The following is a 19,732-nucleotide window of genomic DNA, read 5'->3' as shown; positions in this document are numbered from 1 at the left end:
ATCCTAGAAAAGAATTGTTACTCCTTTTCCCGTATCTTTGAAACTAAGGGACTTTCCAGCAAAGTTAGAGTAATTTGGAGGGAAGGGGGTCATATTCTCCATTCCAGGGAGGTCCTGCAGACACCTGTCTTTCCAAGCAAGACAAGCTGACAATTAACAATTTATTGCCAATTGTTTAATTAAAAATTAGTTAATTAACTTAGGTAATTAAAGATAGGATAAAGGTGTTCACTGGAGCTTGCAAGGGTAGCTGCAGAGGTCTCTGGTGAAGGGTGGGAGACCATCAGCAGCAGAAGACACGATGTTGCTGGCTCCTGCTGGATGCTGCAGCTAACACAAACGCTGTCACTCAGGTGTTAGTTTCCAGTGCACCTGCTTCTTGGGTCCTTGGCCTTTGTCTGTCTGCCGTAACGCAGAGTGTTTTGGTTTATCAAGAATCTTCTGCTCCCGGGCTCTGCCTTTCACAATCACCCGCGCCTTCTTCTGAGTTGGCTTCAGGTTAGAAATCCTAGGAAGAAAGGGACTGGTATTAGTCAGATGAACATTTCCAGCCAGCCACTTCTCTGTCTCCTTGCACTGCACACAGTGTTGCATCCTCTGTCTGTGCAAGCAATGAGCAGCAAATTAAACAACTGCACTCGCTGCATGGAGGCTGCAGAGGTGCAAGGGCAGCAACATGACCAGCTAAGTGCCTGGGGACCAACCACAGCACATGGGGTTCCATGTGGAGAAGCAGGCCTTGCTTGTTCCAAAAGGAAGCAGAGCTAGGGACTGGCTGGTCCCCGTATCTCTCGTTACAGATTTTGCAACCCTCCAGGAGCTTAATGTTTCATAGAGTGTCTTTTTGCAGTGTCTCCCTAGCAAGGCCAGATGATGATCTTTCTGTGCTCCTCTGGGTGTTTTGCTGCCTCTCTGGGGCTGCCTGTCTCCAAACCCACCTCCCCATCCCAGTCAGAGGGACTGAAGGGAGGGTCTTAAGGGATGAACCAGGCTGTGCTTGGTGATGGCCAGCAATAGGACAGGAGGCAATGGGCAGAATCTGAACAGGAAATTCCACCTGAACCTGATGAAGAACTTCTTCCCTGTGCAGGTGACAGGTTGCCCAGAGAGGGTATGGAGTGTCCCTCACTGAAATTATACCAGAGCCCTCTGGACACAACCCCGTGCCATGTGGTCTGGGACAACCCTGCTTGAGCAGGGAAGTGGGACCAGATGACCTACTGTGGTCCTTTCCATCCCATGCCACCCTGTGACTCAGTGATACCCATCCGAAGTGGGAGTTCTGGGCAAGTGTGTAGACATTTCCCACCTGCACAGCATGGTGGTCTCAAACTTCCCCATGCACTTCGGGGAGAACAGCACGTGAAAGATCTGCTTTTGGTCAGGAGGGATGATGCCATGGTAGGGGTTGATGGAGAACAGTGGCAAGTCATGGATGACATCTGGAAAGATTTCCAGAGAGGAACAGACACGCTGCAAAGAGAGGTGCTTCTGCTTCGAGCGGCGTAGCTTCTCTGCGTGGTCCTGCTTGGGCTGCTGCTCCTCAGACTGCTCCTCCTGCTCCTTGGGCTGCTCCTGTGGCTCAGAGACATGTTGATCCTTGTAGTGGTGCTGCTTCTTGGAATGCTTCTTCTGCTTGGAATCCAGCTGCTCCTCTTCAGAAGACTGCTGCTGCTCAGAAGGCTGCAGTTGCTCAGAATCCTGCTGCTGCTGCTGCTCAGGAGGATGTATCTCAAAAGGATGCTCCTGCTGCCACCAGAAACGAGGTAGCCGCTTTTTGCGATGCCTTAGAGTAGCAGAGGAGAGGAACTGACCTGCAGAGAGGAAGATGACACCTTTCAAAGACAAAATCCTATGTTCCCAGCAATTCTGCGTCCTGCTGCAGGTAGGTGGAAGAGAGCTGGGATGCACTTGGAGCATCTCTAGCTGAGTATTTTCAGCAGGAAATAGAGCATCTGGGAGCAGGGTCTCTGCCTGCAGCACACATTCCTGTGCCGAAGGAGAAGAGTTGGATTTAGACACTGACTTTACATTTGCCCTGGAGTGGGGAACTGCACACAGACAGTGGCTGCAGGGCAGCTCACTCATTACACTGTTGTTTTTCCTGGTCTCAAGACTTCTCAAAGAGATGACCTGATGTCCACCTTCCCAGTCCTGACCCAGTGTGTGGCTCTCCCCAGAGACTGGCTCAGCTCCTTTACAGAGGAGAAGTGGCAAAGTAAGAACAGAAGAGGCTGAAAGGCAGAGGGGGGCAAGGACAAAACTCTCCAGCTGCACTTGGGAAGATGCTGATGAAAGTGAACGTGTGGACAAGGATGCAAAAGCAATTCATGTTTTGTGGTCAAGTGGCAGGGTCTTCTCCCCAAGCCCTCAGCCACCAAGTGAAATGCCCTTACGTGTCAGAGTGGTTGAGTATGGCTTCTTCACTGCTTTACTATCTGCAGCTTCCATCCAGGTGTATTCCAGGGCTACTTTCCCTGTGTTGCGCATCCTGAAACTGAAAAGCAAGAAAGAGGAATTTAAAAAAAAAAAGTCCAAGAAATATAAAGCATATAGTACAGTAACATTGTCTGATAGACTCCTGGTATCACTTTCTCCTCAGGAGCATCTTCGTCCCCAGGCAACCCTGCCATGTTCAGACTGCTCTCCTGGGTGGCCCAAAAAGTATTTCCAAGTCTGGAAGTTTAAGGTGAAAGGGCTAACATGGTGCCCAGGACGTTGAAGCTAAAGAACCCTACTCTGGACTTTAGGTCTTGGCTTGACTGCAAACTTATTCTTGAGCAGATGAAGACAAGTGACATGCAGTAAAAACAAACCCATGGCTGGTCTCAGCAGAAAGATATGGAAGCACTGAACCTCTGCTGACCACCGTCTCCTGCTTGGCTTTGTGTGCACATAAATGGGCCTGTGCTGGTTTTGTCTGGGGTAGAGTTCTGGGAAGCGGGCACTGGCTCAGCCCTGGCAAAGGCAGCTCCCGCTCACAGGGCCCTGCTGGCCTCCAGCACTCACGTGGCTGTCCTTGTCTGGTTGGGCAAGGTGTCCTTGAACTGAACCAACCCTGTGTTCAGTTTGAACTTGGTGTAGGCAACAAAGGCACTGAGGTACACCTCGGCCTCCTGGATGCTCTCATCCACAGTGTAAGCTGGTACCGGGGCTGTCTGGACCATCTGCAAACAGAGGAGGGAAAAATCACTGAGCAGAGCCCACAAAGTCAGGCTGACAAGGGAATCTCTTGGCATCCAAGATCAGCCTCACAGAAGGACTAGGAAGGACCATTCACTTTTACTTCCCTGGAAAGATGATAAAACTGGGACTGATCTGCTATAGTAGTTGTTTCTATCTGCTGATCAAAGCAGTCACTACCACAGCTGTTAATATATCCATGGAGACTATAGCTGCATTCCAGTCCCTGTACTTCAACCTTGTAGAGGGACTGCCTTTTTTCCTGGTCTCCTATAAATCAAGCAGGTCTCAAAATTTGGGCTAAGTTCCCCTGCTGCAGCTCTATGGATGGAGAACCCCAAGACTGAAGAGTTCTAGAAAGAGCCTTTTTCTTCTTGTCTTAGGAGCAAGTGCTCTCCAGATGTCATGTGTGGAGCAACAGCCACACTGCTGGGAGCTGGGAGTGGGCACTTTGGGAAGTGAAAGATCTCAGTAGCAAAGTCTCCAACTGCAGATATTCTGTTAGAAAAGAGGATGGTTTAGAGGCCTTAAAATGGTCCAGAAACTCAGAAAGAACCTTCACCCAAGATGAGTATATTTGGCAATAATGACAATAATAGCAGGAGTCTCTGGAGATGATCCTTCTCCAGACTCCTCCATTCTGTCATACAGTGCCTGGGCTACTCCATGATGAGATATCCCACACAATACAGAGACCACAACCAAAATCTCTGGTATCCAGGCAGGTAAAACTTGGGAGTTTACCAGCTTATGCAGTAGAAGTGTATTTCTCTCCACTTCAAAAGAAGAGACAGAGTGCAGCAACAGACTTAACTCCTTGTTGGTGAAAAGGCACCAAATGAGATTAAGAGATTTCTAACACCCTAAAATGGGATAAAGTCATAAAGCCTTGTCTTCCATTCAACATGGGCTGCAACGCTTGTGCTTGTGGCACAGACTGATAGTTTGTGTGTGGCTAAAGGTCTCTTGTCAAAAGGCTCTTGTGTGATTGTATGTGGTCACTGCATCTCCCCTAGAATGCACTGCTGCTGAACCCCACGGCTGCCCAATGTCCAGAGGAAGCAGGAGCTGCTCAGCCAGCAGTGATGGTGTTATGGTGGTTCTTTTTGTAAAAGCTGGGTTGGCTATTTTGCCGTTTTGCTCCTTACCTTCTCTTTCTCAGGCCAGCTGGCTTCTGGGTCTTTCCTGGTGGTATCCTTCCATGTGACTATGGACATTCGGTTGTCCCAGTCCTGAGCCTTCCTTCGTGGCAGCTCAAAGTTGATACTGGTCACCTTACATTTCACAAGGTGCCTCCTGAAGGTGGCTGGCACATCTGATTTCAAGGTGACTGTGATGTCCTTGGCACAGCCAGGATGGAGGTGTCCCATCTAGGGAGAATCAGGGAGTCAAGACCAAACTGGAAGCACTGCCAAAGGCAGGACTGACAGCAAAAGGGACTGATGTGGTGAGGAGCTGTGCCAGGAATCTGCACCTCAGTGTGGATTTATGTGAACTCTGATAGACAAAAATGAACAGAAGGTGCCACCTCCCATAACGTGAAGCCTTTTCTGCAAGGCTGGCAGCCTTGGCCCAGCCAAGCCAGGGACTGCATCTCCTACATGGATGGCACTGCATTTGGCTATTACTGCTATGTGAGGACTCCCTACCAGCTCCCAGGAACAGCAGGGCAAGATTTGAGCAATGGGGAAAGGCAGAGCAGTCCACGCTCACCTTGGGGGAGAACTGGAATGCGGCGTCTGCCTCCCACTCAAAGCGCATGACCTTCATACTGGTATGGTTGGTGATGGTGAAGGTCCTGCGGCAGGGCCTCCTGACAGGACAGTCCCCAAACTGGATGTGATTCAATCTGACAGCTGTTAAGGAGGAGAGCAAGGGATCTCAGTATGCAGGGAGCTCCACCCACCCCTTTCATGTGCACAGACAGCTGTATGTTCAATGCTTCCTTGCTCCAAGCCTTCCTCCCCGTGGGAGGGAGTTCCCCAGGCCTCTCCCCATCCCACCACTTTCAGAGAAACACTCTGACACATCCCTAAGCCAGCGACATGCAGCATGGCACACGCTGCTCTGCATGCATGGCTGCCACAGCCACGGGCCACCGAGTCCTGTGGCCTGGATAGAGAAAGGACACACATGATCTGATATTTTCTTCTTCCTTGCTCCACCTAGGCAGCCTCTCCTCTCTTACCATCAATAATGTCTTTCTTCAGACTGCTCTTAGCATTCCTCTCCTCTATGTCTTCCTCTAATCCATCAAGGGTGAATTCATCCATGTGGCCTTCACCCACCAGCTCTATTAGGGTCTTCTTAGAGTAGATGTCCTCCACTAACAGATGAATATTCCCTTCCAGACGTTGAGTCAGGGTGGGTTTGAAAATGACATCAAACTCTGTTGATTGCCGACAATGCAGAAGGAAGAAAGGCTTCTCTGGGGGCTTGCTCTCTGCACAGCAATGGAAATCAGAGTTAAGTGATACAGCTCTACAGAGGAAATACTTCCATAGGATATATGAGGAAGAAGAGGTTGAAACCAGCTGCCCTCTAAGCATAGCTTCTACCCCAGTGGTTCCAAACCCTCTTCCTATGTTCACGAGACTGCCACCTCCAGACACATCAGCACTTAGAGCAGCTGAACCTCACGTTGATGCCCAGCTGTCATTCCATCTGCTTCCAGCCAGTTCCAGCCATATGGAAAGCTGAGCCAGAGAGTGCTTTTGGCTTCTGCTGGCTGTTTGTGTGCTCAGGGGCTGCATCTGTTCCAGCTGGTACCTTCCCAATGCAGCAAATACCTCAGAGGGTCCACTGAGGTAGTGACAGTCCCCCACAGCTCAACCCACCGTGTCTAGAAGAACTGAACAACTTCTCACAACTTTCTAGGAGGAAACCCTGCAAAAGGTCCCCAAGAAAAGCTGGGGGGACAGAGAGCCCAAGGAAAGAAACTGTGTCTAACATCTGGCTGCTGCTCAGAGAAGCCAAGAGCAGGGCACATGTTTTCCCTCTGTGCATGATCACGCTTCATGGCTAATAAATTTACCATTTCCAACGCAGTCCTCTTCCACATCTTCAGTGTAGAATCTCTCAAGTGTGGAGCCCCTGCCTTTCAAGAAGAACGCTCCGTGCTCATCCTCCAGGTGTAACATAAACTGAGAAAAGGGAACAGAGAGCACAGTGATACTGGTGTGAGTACAGGATGGCACAGGGACTGACACCGCAGTGCTGCTGGTCCCGCAGGGGAACCCAGCACCTCTCCCACTACAAACAGCCCTTAGCACAATAGGTTAAGTCAAACCAGCCAGGAAAAAAAGGGTCTTCAGAGACATCTGGATACCACTAACACAGAACCAAACGGGACAGAAAGTAATGAGCAGATTGTATTTAAACCACAACTAAGTTTGCTTGAAATGTAGTAAACTAGGATCAAATGCAATCTAATGGAACTGGGAAATCACACATCACCGTGAGAACAAAAGGTGACGAGAGACAGGGGGGAAAACACTCCATCACCACTCCACCTGTGTTTAACTTAAAGAAGAAAGACTGGATGGAAAATTCCCAAGAACTCCCTTCTTGGATGTCAGTCACTTGCTTAAAATTAATTTCTCACACCTCTTCTTAGGTGTGCCATGTTTTCTGGGACCCTTCCCCTGTGCCACAGGCATTTGTTCCCAAATCAGACCATTCCTTGAGCAGGTTCTCACCTTGACAGGTACGATGCCATTGTTACGGATGACCAGGGGGAGCATCTCTGTATCCCCCACCCGGAGTCTCTTGAAGCGCAGCACAGCATTTCCCCTCTTGCTGCGAGCACTTGGGCACACGACTGTCACCTGTGGCTCATGCCCCTTCCCACTGATGGTGAAGGTCAGGGTTTGGGGCTTAATTTGCACAGAGCTGCAGGAGAGGCACAGAAACAATTTCAGCTGGCACTAACCCATTTCTCTCTGGGCAAGTGAAGCAGCAAGCGCCACCCACAATGTTTTCCCTGCCTGGTGCCCCTGTACCCCACAACACAGCCCCCCACCAGCCTCTTCCCAATCCACGCAGGGCCATTCACAAGAGGAATCTGCTCCAAAGAACCAGAGCCTTCCACAATAACAGTTAATAATTTCACTTAATTGAATCATGCAGTACAGCAGGTAAATAATGAGGCACTAGATGAGATATGGCAAATCCCCTGGCTGCAGGGAGATGAGACATCTGCAACAAGCAAAAGCACAGCAGGAAAGCAGTACAAAAACAAGAAGGCAAAAGCAAATCATTGTCACCATGAATACAGATTGTTTCCAAGAACAGTATAAAAGCAATTACTTATTAACAATTAAGACTTCTCTTGTTCCAATTCAGCCACTAAAGGGTTGAGGAAGGACAGGTCAAAGCCCCACTAGAGAGGTCCCAGGGCAGAGGAACTGGGGTCCTCTTTCATACCAGCTCCAATCACTCACATAAAACAGCTTAATGAATGTCAGGGAATTACAGAGGGTCACTTAATTTTACAGGAACTAAGAGGAAATTGTGACTGATGACTTGCTGGCATCAAAAGTGCTTCATCTAAGCCTTTGTCCTTGGAAACCTGCAGCTCAGCTGCAGCACATCTCAGTAACTTCCAGTTGGCTACCTAATATTTCTGTGTCTTCATAGCTCCTCCTCCAGGCTAAACCATCAGCCTCATTTTTCTGCTCTTTCTAACAGCTACTGCCTCCCATGCCAAGTACTCTGCCTAAGGCTACTGAAAGCATTAGAGCTAACAAGAGATCTGTGCCTTCCCAGTGGAGAGGCAGTTATCTGGTGAGTGGTGAGGTCTCCCCCAGTATTTTGCAGGGTCATTTACCTTTTTGGGATGACAAGGGAAGCCTTGAAAGTACAGCTGTAGTTCTGCTTATCCGGTGGGGTGAAGGTCACTGTAGCAACGGCCTTGGATGAGCCGGGAACAGAAATCTTGTCTGGACACAATTTGAAAATGTTGTTGATAGGGGTTTTTTCCTTGGGAGAACACAGAGAGGAATGTTAGGAGAAAGCACCTTTCAACATGACACAGTTTTATTCATAAATGCATTACTGAGAACAGCCCCAGACAGTGTGTCATCCTTCCTGCTTCCCTAGGCAGGCTCCCTCTCTCCCAGGGAATGCTGACCTTGTGCTAGAGCATTGTGTGTTTTGAGTGCTGGCAGCTGCCCCAGCATATATGGAAGGTGGCTACTGCATGCAAAAACCCTGCAAATAACCTAGAATTGGCCTTCAAATAGAAGGAAAGCCAGGGAAGTCCTCCGCTTTGAGGGCTGGCGTGTCAGTTTGTAACAGCCCCTCTCTGAGTGTGCTTCCAAGAGAGGTTCAAGAGGATTCATTTCTCCCACTGAAGACCCAGCGGTGTGAACCAAAACCTTGCCCAAGACACACAAACTTCAAACAACTGTTCCCTGGCTCTGCTGCTCTCCCCTGCAGTTTAACCTGCACTAAGCTAGACTAGTCTGGGCCACAGGAAGCAATCCATCTGGAGAACAAAACAAACTCTCACAAGGCCTTTAGAGGGCAACCATCACCTTGGCCTCTTGATCTTACCTTTCCAGGCAGGGGTTTGATGGAGAGGACCACATCACATGGCAGACCACTTGCATTGTAGATATTGAAATTAGCTTCAGCCTCTTGCTCAACCAGAACCTTGGTGAAGATGAATTTGTTCTCATCTCTGACAAACAGACCTGTGCCTTTCACTGACCGCAGCTTGTGGTTGAGGTTGGTGCTGCTGCAGATCGGGTACTCCTCAAAGGTTAACATGACATCCTCAACAAATCCTGTGGATAGACCAGAGGAATGAGCATGGAAAAGCCTCCCTGATGAATTTATCTGCACCCTGATGGCCTCTCAGAAGGCTTGGTGAGCCCTTTCTGCCCACGTGACTGCTAAACCCAGGCTTGGATGGGGGAGCTGGCTGTGAGGATGGAGCTCAGTCATCCTCAGTCTTAGAGAGCATTGCTTTCCTTTTATCCTTCCGTGCATCCCTCTCAGCCTGGGAGGGATGAGTCCACTGGTGGACTTGAAGAGGGCTGGAACCTCTTCAAGGATTTTAAGGTGGGACACCAGGGCTAGTGTGCCTCTCTATCCTAGCAGCAAGTTGAGGTGCTGATCAGCAGCAGGTGTGACCAAGGGAACCTATGGACAGGATGTACCTGGGAGGCAGGATTCGGCAATCAGGGTAAAGGGAATGCCCAGGGGATTGTCCTTGGGGTCTCTGCCCATGATGTCAATGTAGAGCTGCTCCTCATATGTCCCCTCCTGCCCTGCTAGGCATTCCACTGTGATCTTCTTCTGGCCCCACGGAGCGACAGAGCCGGAGCAGGGGGACACCGTGAACATGCCAAGACTGAGGTAACCCTGCAGAAAAAGTTCCAAGAGAGGCTGATGGCTAATAGCTGTGCCCTGAGCACCCCAGCAAAGAGTATGTCCTGCCTTGGCCTCCAGCTGGGGCCAAGTACCCAGTCCCAGGGCAGGGAAGGATGAATCCATGGCCCAAAGGCAGCTCCAGGCTGAGACCAACCAGCCAAGAGGAGCTGCAAGCCTGTCACAAGTGACAGAGAGAAAGGAGTTTGTGTGTAAAGAATGAAGGTGGTAGCTGTGATCCTTCAACCTCCAGAGGTAACACAGGACAGTAGAAATGGCTGTGAGAAATGATGGGAGAGAGGTAAGGGACTGGGAAGAAGAAAAAGCAATGTGTTCTGAGCTCTGTGGACTGGGAGTTTAGTGGGGGATGTTTTTGCTTCTGTGGTGTTCACACACCTATGCTGGCTAGCAGCTGTCAAACACAGGACCTGCTCCCCTCTGTTGACCCCACAGCTCCAGGTCTGAGCCAGAGTACAGGACTGTCAGTGGGACTGAGCACATCCTGGACTCCATCCTGCAGACTACATCCCACCCTGTGGTGATCAGCCCCCAGCCTGGGCACAGCAGCATGTTCTCACATCCCCTGCAGCAGCACTGCTGGGGAGCAGGAGTCACCCACCTGTGTCAAGGAGCTTGATTTCAGCTTTGTAGCCAATGCAGCAAATTCCCCTTGGTTTGAACTGTGGAGAAAGCAGAGGTGTCTGTCATGCTGAGCTCCCTTGCCTTTCTCTGAGGTCAAAGCTGGCTTTCCTCCCCACAGAGGAAAGCCTTCCTGCTGCTGATGGCTCCCAGAGAGCAGCCTGCAGCACCCAGTGCTCGACAGAGCAGCTCTACCACCAGCTTCATAGTACACATGGGGATGCCAAGGTGATGTTTTGCTCCCTCTCCCCAAGCCAGGGATGCAGATGGATGATAGCCCAGGTCTCCTGGCTGCCTGCCACATACCAACCATGGGGTGGTGCCTCCTCAGACAGGAAGGGTGGTGCAGGGCTTCTCATACCTTTTGCTTGCCAATGCAGATGCATCCTCAGGTGCTTGTAGGATGTGGAATTTGAAGTTGAGCATGCCTCTGTTCTCCAGCACGACAGTCTGGGTCTTCTTGGTGCCCTTGAGCATGGCCCCAAAGTTGATGGGTGAGGCAGGCTCAATACTGTACTTGCTGTACACAGCTTTTGCCGACACCCTCACTGGGATGGTGGCAACAGTCTGGCTTCCTTCCCCTGAGCTGGCATCTATCACCTGTGTGCACAGGAAGGGGTGGTAAACAAAGCCAAGAGGCCAGCTTGCTCTACCCCAGTCGCCAGCCTCCACCCCAGGCCCCTCCATCAATTTACCCTCCCTGTTTAAGCACCTCCTCCAGAGTCAGATTCTCAGCTCCACTTAGGAAGCCTCCCAATGGTTTTGAAAGACTTTGTGTATGTAGGAGAGAGGATTCTCCAGTTAAAGCCTTCCTTCCTTTAGATACCTATCCTGTTGATGCTCCCAAAACACCGTGTGATAACAGAGCCTGGCCCAGGGGGCTCACCTGGCAGTACAGGATGGGTTTGTTCTTGACGACCATTTCCCTTGTGGGGTGGAAGAGCATCTCAACATTCACACCAGGCTGGGAGGCAATCAGCATGCCCGACTGAGGCTCAATAGTGAAGTGGGATGCCAAATCTTGCATCCTGGGACCTGCATTCTTCAGCACAAAACTGAAGGGGAGAAAGGGAAGGAATGGAGATCTCTGCAGTTAAAGTATAGTTGCCACCAGCACAGCCAGGACTTCGCATAGGACCACAAAACAAAAAGAAAAAGGAGAGTCCAACTCTGCTCAGGGAATCCTGGATCTTGACAGAGAGTGCAGGCAATCACGAGGTTACTGCAAGAACCCTTGACACCAAAATTTTTCATTCACTTCTTTACAGAGTTTCAGAAAGAGAAAGGAGGTGACCATCAAAGAAAGGCAATGAATCTCAGCATTTCAGTGGCTGAAATTTCTAGGGCTCTCCTCTGGATTCCTGCTGAGTTGTGAAGAACTGCTGGTTTGTGGCTGGATTCTCTGGGAAAATAGTTGAGATTAGAGAGCCCAGGTTTTGTATTTACCAAGAGGTAGCAAGCATGGAAACACGTTCTAGCCATTGACAGAGGCAGAAGGCAGGCCTGGCAACCCCTGGAAATGTTCACTACCAGGCAGCTGGACTTACCGGTACTCAGTGTTGTACATCCCTTTGTTCTTTAGACTCAGGACTTTCTTCACATTATCCAGGACATTAATGGTTCCGAATTCCAAGCTTCCATCTGGACCTGCAGAAAACCCGCAGAACAAGGTCAAACACGGTATTTGTGAGCTGCTGCAGAATACACCAGGTCACAAGCTACATGGAAGTCTTGGCACAAAACCCTTTTCAGCAAGTATCTGAAAGTGTTGAAAGTGTTTTCTTTAAAGTGTTTTCCAGCTACTTATCTGCTTTCTCACTCAAAATATCTGCAGGTTTAGTACCCAAGGAGCTCGGCTTCCATTTCCTCACTTCCAAGCACAAATCCTATTACTTTGTATGCTGTGCTGAGCCTGTGGAAATTGCCAATTACCTGTTCATGTCACTGTTGTTTCAAAGCTCCTAAATCCATTGAAGCTGCACACTTCGAAGTCCAGAGGGGAGAGACTTAAAGCTGTCAGTGTCCTGACAATGCTTTATTCCATGCAGCTTGCAGGGTATGTGCTTTATGTATCCATCCCATCCCATCCCATCCCATCCCATCCCATCCCATCCCATCCCATCCCATCCCATCCCATCCCATCCCATCCCATCCCATCCCATCCCAGTGCTTTGGCTGCCCACCTCCCAAGTTAATGAAGTGCATCTGGACTGATTTGTTTGGGAGGCATCCACTGACCTTCAGGCATGTCAAGACTCAGAGAAATGTCGTAGACCTCTGCAGAGATTTCAATGTTTTCAGCCTGAACAATCCCCAGAATGTTTTCTGTATCGGAAACCTGAGACAGCAAGAAACAAACATTGTTCAGATGATTCTTTTGGTAGACAGCCTGTAAGTCCTTGTCTCTGCTGGCTGCTTCCTCTGTGGTCTCCCTGGCTTCACAAGTGTTGCTGGACTCACAAACTTTGTTAACCTGTTTATCTCATGGGTTGCCACAGTGGGGATTCTGCTGCAGTAAAAAGCCCTATCAGCCCAATTCTTCATTCCTGAAGCAGGGAATGCTGCTGCTAAAGCATCCTTGAGAGGCACAGGGATGTAAGAACAACCACAAGAACTGTGAGGTGTCTCAGAGCAGATGGCATTGACATGCCTCTCCAATCACCTAGCACCCTCTCTGAAATGCAGCCCCTGAATCATGGGGAACAAAAATCCCAGCGGGAGTGTTTGTTGCACTATGCAAGAGGTTCAGACAAAGTCCAGGAGGAATGTAGAGATAACACTGCAGTCTGTACAACCAAACAACAGCCTTCAACCACTCACAGGGACAAAGTGGTTGTGGTACAGGCTCAGGATGCAGTGTCTGGTTATCTGGGGGGATGTGGATGCACTGCACGTCCTGGCAAACGCTGTGTAGAGGCAGAGGTTGGGGTCACAGCACCCTTGAATCTGTCAGGTGCAGCTCTTCCTGAGTCCATCCCTAAGAGCACACAGCTGCAGGGCAGGGCCCAGTCCCTCTCACCTCTAGTCGCAGGGTCTTCTTAATGCTGCCAATCTGCTTGGCCTTGAAATTCAGGGTCACTTCAAACTCTGAGCGGGGATCAATGATGCCGTTATCTTGTGACAAGGAGAAGGCCTCAACAAGGTCATCCAGCCCAGTGAGCTGCCAGGCCATGGGCAGTAGGGTGTTGTTTTTCAGGACCAAGGTCCTGCTGTCAGTCCTGCAGAGACAGGAAGGCACTTGGCATCAGCTGCTGGACGGTCACACCAGCCTCACCACTGAATGCAACTTGCAGCAGCTCCATCCATGCCCTGGAAACCAGGTCAAACATTTTCTCTTTGTCACAAGTCTTGGAGTGTTTGTGGGAGGACTGACCTGTGCAGAAGCAGCTTGTCAAAAGACAGCTCCAGGGGGCTGACCTCCAGCATCACGTGCACCCCATGGCAGCACAGGCTGAAAACCACTGGGTCTGGGTTCTTCTCAATGCAGCAGATGAGTTTGTCTTCCAGGAAGCCAGGGGAAGTGGGGTATGCCCAAATGGTCAGCTCCTGGACCCGGCCCCACAGAAAGAAATAGAAAGAGCACTGTGTGTGAGCAGGAGGAGCAGCTCCTGGGCACTTGTACAGTGCCTGCTCTACCTGCCCTTCTCCTACCTGCTTCTCCTCTGGTTTTAGTGTCATGATGGGAGGGTCCAAAAGGAATGTCACTGCTTTCCCATCATTCTCAAAGGAGAACTGGATCTCTACATCCATGGGGGAGTTGTTGAGGATGGTTAAATTCTCCGAGTTGCTGGAACAGTTCTGGGCCTTGTACCTGTCCACAAAAGGGGAAAAGACTGCAGAGGAGACTGTTGCCTTTGCCACATGTCAGGAGAGCACCATGCACACCCGAAGAAGAGGTGCTGGAAGACCCAGTTCTAACAAAAAGTGAGGGAAATGGATGCCAGTCAGGGGTGTAGCTCTGTGCTCATCTTTGCCTTGCCTTGATGCCTTCCCCTGGACTTGGTGCCTCCACCCCAGAAGCCTGATGATGCTCAGGCCACTTCAAGAGTTTTTGATATAAGGGAAATTCAAAGGTGCCTGGAAAAACAACAGTACACCAGGCACATGGGTTCTTTCCCCTTCTTGGGGTGCCTTCCCTGCAGGGTATAAAGAAAGAAAACTCTTTCTTTAAACTCTTCTCTTTTGGAAGAAAGTTTAGCTAATCTCTTTCATAAAAGTCATAAAAATCCTTTGGATTTCATGCGTTAGCTCAACATCTGACAAGGAAATTTAAAGCATCAATTCCCAAGAGGAATGCAAATAGATAACAAATGACCCTTCTCTCAGGTGTGGAAATGACTTTGGAGTGAAAGGGTTAAAGAGGCAAAGAGAAATCCCAGATTATCCATCAACCTGGCTAAAGATTGTCTGGTTTTTTAAACTATTTTGATTTCATTTCCTTACATTGGCAAAATAGACCTAGCCCTCCAGATCTCCCATGGAGACAAGAACTTAGTGATAAATAGTATTTTAAAAAAAAAAATTTCTACAGTAAATGTAGAAATACACAATAGCTTCAATGACAGCGTGTTTAGGCAGACTTTACCTAGCAGTGAGGATGCAATGTCATCACAGGAAAATGTACATGATGCTGTACATTCCCCCTGACACCCATTGGCAGGTGAACCATAAATCTTATTATTAATTACAGATTAATGAAAGGTTCACAAAACCATCTACAGAAGAATTGCTTAATCAGGCTACCTGCAGAGCTCAAAGCACCTCTAAAACCACCATACAGTTCATTCCCTACAGGGTGAAGCTGAGATGTGGAGGGGGACAGAAGTTGCCCCCCAAGTCTCCTTTGGTCTGGAAGCAGCATGCGGCTCTGGCCACCAAGGCGGCCACCAAGACACCCACCGGGTAGGCAGAGCAGCTCCTCCAAGGCCCATTTGCCTCTTATCTGCTCAAGTTCACACATCTGTGGTCCTTCAAACCCATGTGTCTCCCAGGACTCTGCTGGGGACTGCCCTGGATTGTGCCAGCAGGACAGCATGTCTCTCCAAGCATGTCCAGGAAAGAACAAGGCCCAGCAGGGAGCACATACCACTCTCTTGATTTCCCACACAGCAGAGGTCCAAAGTGGAATTGCTTTGTGCTCTCAACATATTCCTTGAAGATGATTTCATCTGCCTCCATGGTCTCCCTCCACTGTGGAAACACCAGCCTGAGCAGAGAAAGTGGGGAAGAAGGAATTACGAGATGCTCTAAATAGGAAATGTAGTCAGAAAGCCATAACCCTTCCTGGTGGCTGAGGCACCATCTGCCTTCCCAGCTCCCAGCACAGGAAGAGATGCTGGGTGACCTCAAGCAGCACCACCTGCCCAGGCCAGAAGCACCAAGGGGCAGCCCTGGCTGTGAGTTCAGGGGGCAGCAGTGTGGGAGGCTGCCAAGGGCCAGCCTTACCGCGGGTTCTGGCTGATGCTGGGGTACACGCCCGTGCCACTGCAGGGCAGCTCGTACTGGCGCTTTGTCTCCACGAGCTCAAACCTCAGTGTGTGCTCAAACTTCCCTGACGTTTTGGTGGAGAAGTGGATCTTCAGTTCCACCTCACCGTGGTCAGGCACTATCCATCGGTACCGTTTCAGCCTGGCAATTAAAGAGGAGGCTTCAGACATTGCTAAGGAGCAAATGAAACAAGGAGGGTGCACTGGCCATCCCGTGGAGGCACTGGCACAGGGTCACTGTGGAGCTGGGGATGACGGACCTTGTTTGGCAAGAGGACCAAAAAGCAGAGGCATCACCTCTTCCCATGTGGCTCACCTGTGGAATTCTGTGGGGGTTGAGGCTCTTTTCAGCACACTTTTGGATCTGGTTGCAGAGGAATCCTGGGGACTTTCTGTTCTGTGTGTGGAGATCTGGTTCTCCTTTGGAGAGTTGTCTCTGCTGGTTGCTTTATGTGTCTTTGGTTGGCCCTCGGCAGAACTGCCCTTGGCATCTGGGGCCTTGGCCTAAGGGGAGAGAGAAAAGGGAGGGACAGGTGAGCCCTAAGACATCCCCATCCTGGAAAGCAAAGCAGGTATTTCTCAACCAATGGAAGAGAGAATAAATAAACAAGTCCACCTGCCCAGGGTCTTGGTCTTCCTTACTGGTGTTTGTTTTACCTAGGACACCCCTTCTCACTTCAGGACCCTGTTCTCAAAGGAAGTTGACAGTTTTAGGTGATTTTTTTCCCTCTTGTGTTACAGAACTGCTCTGTCTCCCGCAGAGCTGTCGCTTTTGTCCCATCCCTGACAGAAAGGAGACCTGCAGACACGGGGCCCCATCACATCTTCACTACCTCTCCACAGTGATCCTTCTCCATCCAACCTGTCCCCCATGCCCCCATCTAGCCTGGTCCCTGCCCTGGCACCTTCAGTGCCAGCACCACTGGAGCACCCACCCGATTGTCTTCCATAGCAGCACCTTCCGGTGCAACAATGGTGAAGGGCTTCACACACTCTGCAGAACCCAACCGCTCCTCTGGGTAGTTGACTACGGAGAAGACAGCAGCAGGGGGCAGGGGAGGCCCTTCGGGATGCAGTCCCAGATGTCTCAGCATCTGAAACAGAACAGAAAGTCCTGTTTATACTTCTCTTACCTTCATCCTCTTTAAAGGCACTGATCTTTTAGCAATGGGGTTTTTCATTTATATGAAGTGCAAGTGCTTTGCTTTGTTATGCCCAGTGGGGTGAGCAGGCTCCAGAGCAGAGGCAAGAGCTACAAGCAGGACTGGGACAGAAACCTCTCCCAAGTGACTCAGCTGAAGAAAACAATGACCATGAGCTGCCCTGTCCTGGGACCATTTCTAATGATTTCCAGGCTGGGAAACTCTGAACAGATGGGATACTTGTGCACAGAGCACTCCCACTTTCTGCCCACTGAGGGATGGATGGTGATAACCTCCCCATCCACACAGATGCTACAGAGTCATTGTGGAACATCATCAGGGGCCTGGACAAGGCTCTGTGCCATTATCACCTGGGGGGACACAATACTCCAGGATCCAAGACCACAGCATGCTCAAAATCTGAGCCTTGCAAGGTTTTACCTCATCTTTTGTTGGCAGCCTCCCATCCCTCAGGATCTCCCTAATCATGGCCTTCGGATTTGTGACCTGGATGTCCAAGCACCGCACCCTGACATGCTCATCTCTGACTGTCCCTTCTGCAACCTCGCTTTGTGTCTCCAGCTGAGATGATTGAAGACTTCTTTGGCCTCCACCTTTTTGTTCAGGCTTCTTCTCAACCTTCTCCTGAGACTTACAGGTCTTCTGACCTTTGTTTTCAGCTGAAGGCAGGGACGTATTTCTGTTTTGGATCACGGGTAACTGCACAGAACCCTGAACCTTGTCACCGAAGGAGAAAAGCTGTGTGAGGTCCTGCTGCGATGACTCATAGATTTGAAACCTCTGGATCAAGTTCTTATCCATCTCAGCTGGGTACTCTGGGATTTCGGCTTCCCCCTTGTCATGGGCTTTGGTTTCCCCCATCCCAGGGGCTTTGGTATCCTGCTTGTCAGGGGCTTTGAGCTCCCCCTTCTCTACGTCCTTGAGTTCCCCCTTCTCTGGGGATTTGGGTTGTTCCTTCCCTTGGGCTTTGGGTTCTTCCTTCTCTGGGGCTTTGGGTTCACCCTTCTCAGGGGCTTTGGGTTCTTCCTTCTCTGGGGCTTTGGGTTCTTCCTTCTCTGGGGCTTTGGGTTCACCCTTCTCAGAGGCTTTGGGTTCTTCCTTCTCTTGGGCTTTGGGTTCATCCTTCTCAGGGGATTTGGGTTCTTCCTTCTCTGGGGCTTTGGGTTCATCCTTCTCAGGGGATTTGGATTCTCTCTTCTCTGGGGCTTTGGGTTCATTCTTCTTTGCGGCTTTGGTATCCCCCTTCTTTGAGTATTTGGGTTCCCACTTCTTTGGAGGTTTGGGTTCCCCCTTCTTTGGGGCTTTGGTTTCCCCCTTCTCAGGGGCCTTGGGTTCCCCCTTCTCAGGGGCTTTGGTATCCCACTTCTTTGGGGATTTGGGTTCCCCCTTCCCAGGGGCTTTGGTATCCCCCTTCTTTGCGGCTTTGGGTTCCCCCTTCTTTGGGGCTTTGGGCTCCCCCTTCTCAGGGGCTTTGGTAGCCGCCTTCTTTGGGGATTTGGGTTCCCCCGTCTTTGAGGCTTTGGGTTCACCCTTCCCAGGGGCTTTGGTATCCCACTTCTTTGGGCCTTTGGGTTCCCCCTTCTTTGGGGCTTTGGTATCCCACTTCTTTGGGGCTCTGGGTTCCCCCTTTGGGGCTTTGGGTTCCCCCTTCTCTGGGGCTTTGGGTTCCTTCTTTTCTGGGGATTCTGTTTCCTCCTTTTCTGTGGATTCCGTTTCCTCCTTTTCTGGGGATTCGGTTTCCTCCTTTTCTGTGATTTCCCAGATCCTTTGGCCTTTGTATATACGCTCCTCTAGGATTTCAGTTTCCTCCTCTAGGATTTTGGTTATCATATCCTCTAGGATTTTGGTTATCTTTTCCTCTAGGTTTTTGGTCTCCTTCTTCTCTGGGGCTTTGGGTTCCCCCTTCTCTGGGCTTTTGGTCTCCTTCCTCCCTGGAGATTTGATTTCCTTCTTCTCTGGGATTTTGGTTTCCTTCTTCTCCAGGGCTTTGGTTTCCTTCTTCTCTGGTTTCGCAGACTGCTTCCCCAAGGAGACACCCTTCTTTTCCTTCTTCCGCTTCTCTTCCTCCTTCTGCCTCTCTTCCTCCTTCCACTTCTCTTTTTCCTCTAAGGCTTTTGCCTCCTCCTCAAGCTTTTGAGCCAGCTGCTTCATCTCCCTTCAGCAAACAAAATAGAAAACATCTCTGAGAGTCACCACCACAAACCTGGGCTCACTAGTCCTGGCTGGCCCTGAAGTTTATTCCTTGACCCTGAGGCCAGGCATAACCATGAGACCATTTCCCTGAATTTTCCTCAACCCACAGAGGTTGGGAACATCCCAAGTGAACTGTGGAAGGGGACCTCCAGGACCAGCCAAACCTAAGCATTGCCATTGTAAGGTCTCGACTGTGCAACCTCCCTCTTAAGGCACACCCAGACACCTCCAGCCCACTGCCAAAGGCTGATCCACCAGCTCTCTGCACTGATGACTGAAAGCGCCCTTCGTCTCTTGATTTCCCAGTTTAAACCACTTCACAAATTGCTAACATCTGCTTGTCCCTCCTACAATTCTTACTCGATTCATGCAGCCCCCTTCTCCCTGGACATAGCCTGCTCCTTAATGAGAATAATCCTATCAGTCAGAAAGCAAAGGCTGCAGGAACTCCTCTCCTGCAAGACAGGCTCTTGTCAGCCAGATTTCCTGCTGGAACCCAGCTGTAACCAAGGCAAACTTGTGCTATCTGCCATGGAAACAATTTGAAGCAGCCTCGTCTGTCTCCTCCCCATGAAACCAACTTCAGCCTGAGCTGAAAGAAGTCCTGATACACAGGCTTGCTTTAAGCAGCCTCACCTCCCAGCTCCACACTTTTCCTGTTTGTCCTGAGCTGGGCTGCCTTGCTGGAGCAGA

At 50.2% G+C, this 19,732-nt stretch overlaps 1 protein-coding gene across 1 annotated transcript in view; it reads right to left on the bottom strand.

Moving 5' to 3' along the window:
* Nucleotides 1-228: 228 nt before the first annotated feature.
* Nucleotides 229-19,732, bottom strand: part of LOC134048167 (hydrocephalus-inducing protein-like) — a 74,766-nt gene continuing 55,262 nt past the window's right edge. Inside the window, exons 44-70 of the mRNA XM_062499767.1 lie at nucleotides 17,267-17,835; nucleotides 16,817-16,841; nucleotides 16,619-16,710; nucleotides 16,000-16,187; nucleotides 15,643-15,825; nucleotides 15,284-15,403; nucleotides 13,849-14,008; nucleotides 13,571-13,743; nucleotides 13,217-13,415; nucleotides 12,436-12,535; nucleotides 11,745-11,844; nucleotides 11,084-11,252; nucleotides 10,559-10,797; nucleotides 10,178-10,238; nucleotides 9,348-9,552; nucleotides 8,740-8,972; nucleotides 8,012-8,163; nucleotides 6,882-7,074; nucleotides 6,218-6,326; nucleotides 5,372-5,626; nucleotides 4,897-5,039; nucleotides 4,332-4,553; nucleotides 3,010-3,167; nucleotides 2,397-2,497; nucleotides 1,310-1,814; nucleotides 373-508; nucleotides 229-324 (exon numbers count right to left, since the gene is read on the bottom strand). Coding sequence (XP_062355751.1) covers nucleotides 229-324; nucleotides 373-508; nucleotides 1,310-1,814; nucleotides 2,397-2,497; nucleotides 3,010-3,167; nucleotides 4,332-4,553; nucleotides 4,897-5,039; nucleotides 5,372-5,626; nucleotides 6,218-6,326; nucleotides 6,882-7,074; nucleotides 8,012-8,163; nucleotides 8,740-8,972; nucleotides 9,348-9,552; nucleotides 10,178-10,238; nucleotides 10,559-10,797; nucleotides 11,084-11,252; nucleotides 11,745-11,844; nucleotides 12,436-12,535; nucleotides 13,217-13,415; nucleotides 13,571-13,743; nucleotides 13,849-14,008; nucleotides 15,284-15,403; nucleotides 15,643-15,825; nucleotides 16,000-16,187; nucleotides 16,619-16,710; nucleotides 16,817-16,841; nucleotides 17,267-17,835 — 4,886 coding nt within the window. The remainder of the gene's footprint in view (nucleotides 325-372; nucleotides 509-1,309; nucleotides 1,815-2,396; nucleotides 2,498-3,009; nucleotides 3,168-4,331; nucleotides 4,554-4,896; nucleotides 5,040-5,371; nucleotides 5,627-6,217; nucleotides 6,327-6,881; nucleotides 7,075-8,011; nucleotides 8,164-8,739; nucleotides 8,973-9,347; nucleotides 9,553-10,177; nucleotides 10,239-10,558; nucleotides 10,798-11,083; nucleotides 11,253-11,744; nucleotides 11,845-12,435; nucleotides 12,536-13,216; nucleotides 13,416-13,570; nucleotides 13,744-13,848; nucleotides 14,009-15,283; nucleotides 15,404-15,642; nucleotides 15,826-15,999; nucleotides 16,188-16,618; nucleotides 16,711-16,816; nucleotides 16,842-17,266; nucleotides 17,836-19,732) is intronic.

Source organism: Cinclus cinclus, chromosome 11 (assembly GCF_963662255.1).
Source record: "Cinclus cinclus chromosome 11, bCinCin1.1, whole genome shotgun sequence".
NCBI lineage: Eukaryota > Metazoa > Chordata > Aves > Passeriformes > Cinclidae > Cinclus > Cinclus cinclus.
Note: the sequence above shows the minus strand (reverse complement) of the source record. Positions and strands in the feature narration are given on the sequence as shown.